This window comes from Dendroctonus ponderosae, unplaced genomic scaffold (genome assembly GCF_020466585.1).
Source record: "Dendroctonus ponderosae isolate FM_Combo_2020 unplaced genomic scaffold, Dpon_F_20191213v2 Dpon_F_20191213_1, whole genome shotgun sequence".
NCBI classification, from domain to species: domain Eukaryota; kingdom Metazoa; phylum Arthropoda; class Insecta; order Coleoptera; family Curculionidae; genus Dendroctonus; species Dendroctonus ponderosae.
This window is the reverse complement of record NW_026017110.1, coordinates 12,958,472-12,963,883: the sequence shown is the minus strand read 5'-3', so window position 1 is coordinate 12,963,883 and position 5,412 is coordinate 12,958,472. Positions and strand designations below refer to the sequence as shown.

The window sequence follows — 5,412 nt, the reverse complement described above, 5'->3', positions numbered from 1 at the left end:
CGAACAAGTGCAAGTGGTAAGCTAAACAAATATCACATGAGGGCCAAAAGAGCCACCGAAAGACAGAAACTTTACAATTGCGTTGAGAGTTCGGATAGTGGCGAGAGTTCGGATAGTGTTTCTTGTATCAAAATCAACAGTTTGCAGAATATACCAAAGCAATTATTTGTGACGCTCCTGCAAAATCATATGTAAAATGCAATAATTTAATTTTTAATTTTTTTAGGTTCAAGAATTTTCAAAATTAGGGGGATCGTCGGCGTACGACCTAGTGAGAAGGTCTCTTAGCCTCCTTCTAGCTGACCAAAAAACTATAGAGTATAGCTGGCTAGGGAGAAAGGGGAAAAAATATGTATGAATTTAAATATTTCCAAAATGTTGATAGGTATACATTTTATATATAAAATAATTCAAAATCCACAAAAATCAAACATTTTCATTAATATTTTTAAAATCTAACTGTTTTAAAGATAGTATTATATTTAGATGTGTATCTATTAATAATATGTTCATTTCTTAGGTGCAGCGGCAAAAGCAGGCCTTTCGAGCACCGCCAAAGAGACTGAAGACGCCATCCAAAATTGGATTAGAAGAGCGTCTGATAGACAAAATACAAAAAAATAAATTCAAATATATATGATAATAAATAAAAACACGAAATATATTATTTTACATTTCCAATAGGAAACTTCCCATAGAATATTCCTAACACCTTTGAAAACGTGTTTCAAGAAGGCATCCCTTTAAGGCGTCTCTTCAAGACGCCTTTAAGTCATCTCTTCAAGACGCCTTTAAGTCATCTCTACAAGACCTGTTCAAGACGTCTTTAAGATGTCTGTTCAAGACGTCTTTAAGACGTCCATATTTGTAACAACAGACGTCATAAAGACGTCTTTAAGACGTTTCACATATCTGAATTAGACATCTTCAAGACGTCTTTAAGATGTCTTTGTGCTGTTTGGGTATGTAGTTGTTGCACATTAACGTGATATTTTTGTCGCAGAAATCAACACAAGAAAACTTAATATTTCTTAAGCTGAATGATTTACAAATTTTTTATTCAATAAAAGAAAAATGTTCTTGATTTTTCTCTGGCAAAATCACTTATCAAATCATGAGAATCAAACGGTCGAAGTAAATTACCTTCAATGCTTGACAGAAAAAAACAGTAGGTAGTTTTAAATGCTAGTTTAGTTTAAATTTTTTTTTAAAACGACGGCGTTTTGACTTTGTCAGGCCGCGGGTGAAATTTGTGAGAAGTTGGAAAAACTGTTTGATGTGTTTCCTTTTGATCTGTGGCGAAAAGTGGCACTTTTTGATTAATTCGAATAATATAGAATGATTAAGTTTGTTTATGTTTATATTGCATTTACTCAACTAATTTTGATCAGAACGCCATTGTAAAAATAAACTTGGAATTGCCTACATATGTTCGCAATTTTTTTTAAATGACATCTGCAGCCTCTAACATTTTAACTCTCAGGCTGAATAGACAAATAAAGCCATACATTTGAATTTGAAGGAAAAGGAATGCAATTTGGTTCACCAAACAGCCGACCGAAAGTGGCCCGCAAACAAAAGTGTCCAGTCTCTCCTAACAAATCAAAAAAATGATGATGCTGCAAGGCCGAGCATAAAAATTCCGATGCCGATACGAATCCTTTGTCTTGTTTGTTCTGCGCTTGTCAAAACCGGTTTCTGAACCAGTTCTTACTGTACCGCGAACAAAACTTTCGGTTCAGAACGAGTCATTTATTTACCGCGAACCTCCAATGCCTCTATGCGCATGCGATCTGTCTCTCCAGTTCTGAGTCGTTACCGCGAAAAAAGCTATTACGTTTTTTGAAATATCGTGAGACTGGCACAATGAATTTTAATGAAGTAGAAGTATTTAGTAGTAGTGTGGAGGGACCCAATGGGTCCGGCGTTGGTTGGTCTCATTAATTGGTCTCCTCACTCTTCCGATATTACAAAAAGCCGTATTTAAGTTTTATTAATACAAAAAATTGAGCAAAAACTGTAAATGTTCCAAGATTTTACAGAAAGAAAAAAAATGTTGGAAAAGGACTAGTGCATCAACTGAAAAAAAAAAAGAGTTTTCCATCTACGAATTGGAAAGTTTTCGTAGTTTTTGTACCAACACACTTAAGAATTCACTACTTATCCAAAGCGATCGGACTCGGTATCTAATAATAGATAATAAATTTAGAACGAGTATTATTAAAAGCCGTCGTATGATGCTTTTGATATTTCAAAAAACATAATTTTTTGAAGAACTTATGCCACCAAAAGTAGAGGAGCCAGACATTTTCTTTAAAAAAAACTTAGGTCAGATCGTCTTTGTTTGAGCCAAAAAATGTCTCAGTACCCTTYTTGATCATGYGTTTATRGGACACCCCATATCGCGATCCAATAGCAAAATAAATTTAAATCTTCTGACTACCAAGKAWTAATTGCTTTTGACAATGAGATTATCTCCCTGAACTTATTTTAATTTTAATAAACTTAATCACTGACCTGAATTCGGCATTTTCTGTGTTGAAGCATCCAGCGTCTATTGCAAATGCACACCTTGCTATAACATTAGTCGAAAATTTCGCACATATTTCCTTGGATTCAACATTAGGCACGTTAGCTAAATTGCTGACGTAATCCACCATAAGGTTAGCTTCGTTTAAGATATGTGAAAACATTTGTTTTAATTTTCCAGTAGAAAAAACTGGACTGAATTTTGATCGTACAGCTTTCCACTGTGGATTTTTAGCAATGAACATAAAATTGGACAAAATCGGATCGTGTTCGTAATGGGCCGATGATCTGTTTTGAAAGTATTCAAAGTCTTTTTGTAGTATCAGTTTTACCAGCTTTGGGGATTGAACCACCAAAACTGGTTGATCGAATACGAAAATTCCAAAGTAGTCCTTTTTGATTTTATGGCTTAAGTCACCCAACCATTCTCCTAGCGTTGTCTTCATCGTCAAGGCGGGCAGCATATTTCCGAGCAGTGGTATAGGATTAATGTAAAATACATTCTTTGATTTCCAGTAGTTGAAATTTCTAGTGAAATATTTATCTAATAGGGTACATATTAATACCAGTACAATGGTACTCAATATTAACACAGTCGCCATCTATAAAGAGTAAAATCTTAGAAATACTAATTATCCGTTAAATGCACGTAGATTGCGTATTCTGCTTACATGTATTGGCTTGTGTCCTCAGCTTTTACGTTCGCAATAAATCACCACACTTTTCGTAAACCGTAAATTTTGTATTGCTGGGCTTTGTTAAATTAAATTTAACTCCCGTTCTCATTTGCAAAATATCTGAAATAATTTTGGGCAATGCAATGAACAAATGTCAATCGTTCAAACAACTTATCCTTTTTTGTATTCTTATTTGACACCAAAATGTTATCGGAATGTTATTAATAACTCTATATCACTTTTCTAAAGCAATCTCTTTAGAATATCGACATAACAGCAATGTGATATAATTGCTGTTTAAATCGAAAAAGATCAGGGTCGGATCATATCCATCAGTATTTTATATCAGAGCACGTTAACCCAAATTTAAGTCAAGAGGAGCAAGCCAAAAATAACAACGAATAGCCACACATTCATAAATAAATAGGACTCGGGCTTAAGAAATCCCTACATTGCCGATTTTGAAAAATTACCACTGAAGATGTGGGCCGCTTATGGTTGTGAAGCTAAACAAAATCTATTTGCCGCCTTAGTAAAATAAAAAGTCCTATTTGCAAATTTATACCTATATGTTGCCTTTATCAACAAGAAAATACGAATTGCTAATTTATTATATGTTAAACGTTACATGTATTTATTCCAGCTATTTGCTGATTAATATAGTTAATAGAATTTTCATATATAGATATAGATATAGATAGAAAATAATATTAAAATTGTTTATTATGGATTGCTAAACGCGACCCTGGGATACTGGATAATTGTTTTAAACATTGAATGTGACTGATACTATGTAATCATACAATTATTTATTTATTGAAAATAATTAGAGCTTTAAGTGCCTATCTCAATTATGTTTCAGTTACTACTACGTTTTCTTATCTCATAGTCAAAAAACAACAAATGTGAAGGTTAAAAATTACATGTTTAAATTGATTTATTATTGCATATTTTTTTTCTAAAATATCATGATATCGGCTTATTTTGACCGTAATTTGAATAACAATCGATAATATGATGTAATGTTTTCACCAAATTTAATTGTTCGAAAAATGTGCAAAGCAATAAACTTATTTCAGCCCTTCCTAAATAATTCCACGTTCAATAGTAGTTGCGTGCTCGAACCCCGCAAATTAATTTGGTTGATAACTGTGGTGTTTCATTATTAACGACAAACTCGGAGCATCCAGCATTTATGAAGCCACGAAAGAAGCACTACCTTATAATATACCGAGTAATATATATAATACCGATAATATAACTACTAATATACCGAGTAATATATATTAAGATTGAACCGAGTCACTGTCTAAAGTGCACACTTTATTTGGAACACCCTATACATGTTATTTGGCGCATCAAATTTAATTTAGGTTAGTTAATTAATCAAACATTGTAACCAAATTATATTGGGCAATTTATGTAATATGAAATAAGTAAAAAACAAATAAAATCACAAAAAGGCAGAGCCTTTGCTGTACAACATACAACTCAAAACACATTAGTCAATCAACAGCCCTTATCCAAATTTGTATTTAATGTTGCTTAAAATACTGAGATTATTTTCACTAATTGTGCTAATTATCTAACAGGGTGATTTTGGCGGCCCACTTCAAATTCGCAAGAACAACAGATGGTACCAAATCTCATATTTAGTCGCTAGTAATCTTTGAGGTCATTTGAATAACCCAAAAATAACTCCCAAAACTATATGAAATAAGCCATATAATTACAGTCAAAGTAGCTTCTTTTGAAAATAGTTAAAAGTTACTGCCCCGTTGTAAATAGTTTGGTTCAACTTTACCGGTATTTATGATATTCTAGCGGAAAATCTGTTTTTCAGATACTACAAGAAATCAGTTGAAGCACAGCAGATTTGAATGTGTATCCAAATCAATTTGCGCTATAGATGCAAAGTTTAACTCAAATGCTAACTTATTTGTTGCCAAAATGATTGCAAAATTTGTGACCCCTAACAGTGGAAATCCGGTATCAAACGGACAAATTTCACGTTTAAAAGGTCCACATTCTAAAATTACTTTCCAATATACAGGGTGCATCATAAACGTGTGGTAGTTACCAACTCTGGTTTTTTAACTGAAACCCCCACTCTTTTTTGTTATTTTCAGATTGGCCGTTCAATTTTAATTTATGTTTGTTTCAACCGTTTTACCTGAAAAATTTACGATTTCCGAGTTATTCGTAA

General features: G+C 33.0%; 2 protein-coding genes and 1 long non-coding RNA gene across 4 annotated transcripts in view; 1 reads left to right on the top strand and 2 right to left on the bottom strand.

Annotated features, from left to right (window-relative positions):
* LOC125502845 overlaps positions 1 to 626 on the top strand; it is a 1,925-nt gene extending 1,299 nt beyond the window's left edge. The window contains exons 2-3 of the long non-coding RNA XR_007280566.1: positions 227 to 385; positions 521 to 626. This is a non-coding gene — a long non-coding RNA (uncharacterized LOC125502845). The remainder of the gene's footprint in view (positions 1 to 226; positions 386 to 520) is intronic.
* The window catches only part of LOC109545716 (cytochrome P450 6k1), an 8,985-nt gene extending 3,730 nt beyond the window's left edge, over positions 1 to 5,255 (bottom strand). Inside the window, exons 1-2 of one of the 2 annotated variants that reach the window (XM_048662107.1) lie at positions 3,201 to 5,254; positions 2,518 to 3,131 (exon numbers count right to left, since the gene is read on the bottom strand). In XM_048662107.1, the coding sequence (XP_048518064.1) occupies positions 2,518 to 3,131 (614 nt within the window). In that variant the 5' untranslated portion in view covers positions 3,201 to 5,254. Of the gene's footprint in view, positions 1 to 2,517 lie in introns of both variants that reach the window. The other variant, XM_048662111.1, reaches the window with a different exon arrangement.
* Positions 1 to 5,412, bottom strand: part of LOC109545046 (serine proteinase stubble) — a gene marked incomplete in the record, with an annotated part of 47,849 nt that overhangs the window by 9,968 nt on the left and 32,469 nt on the right.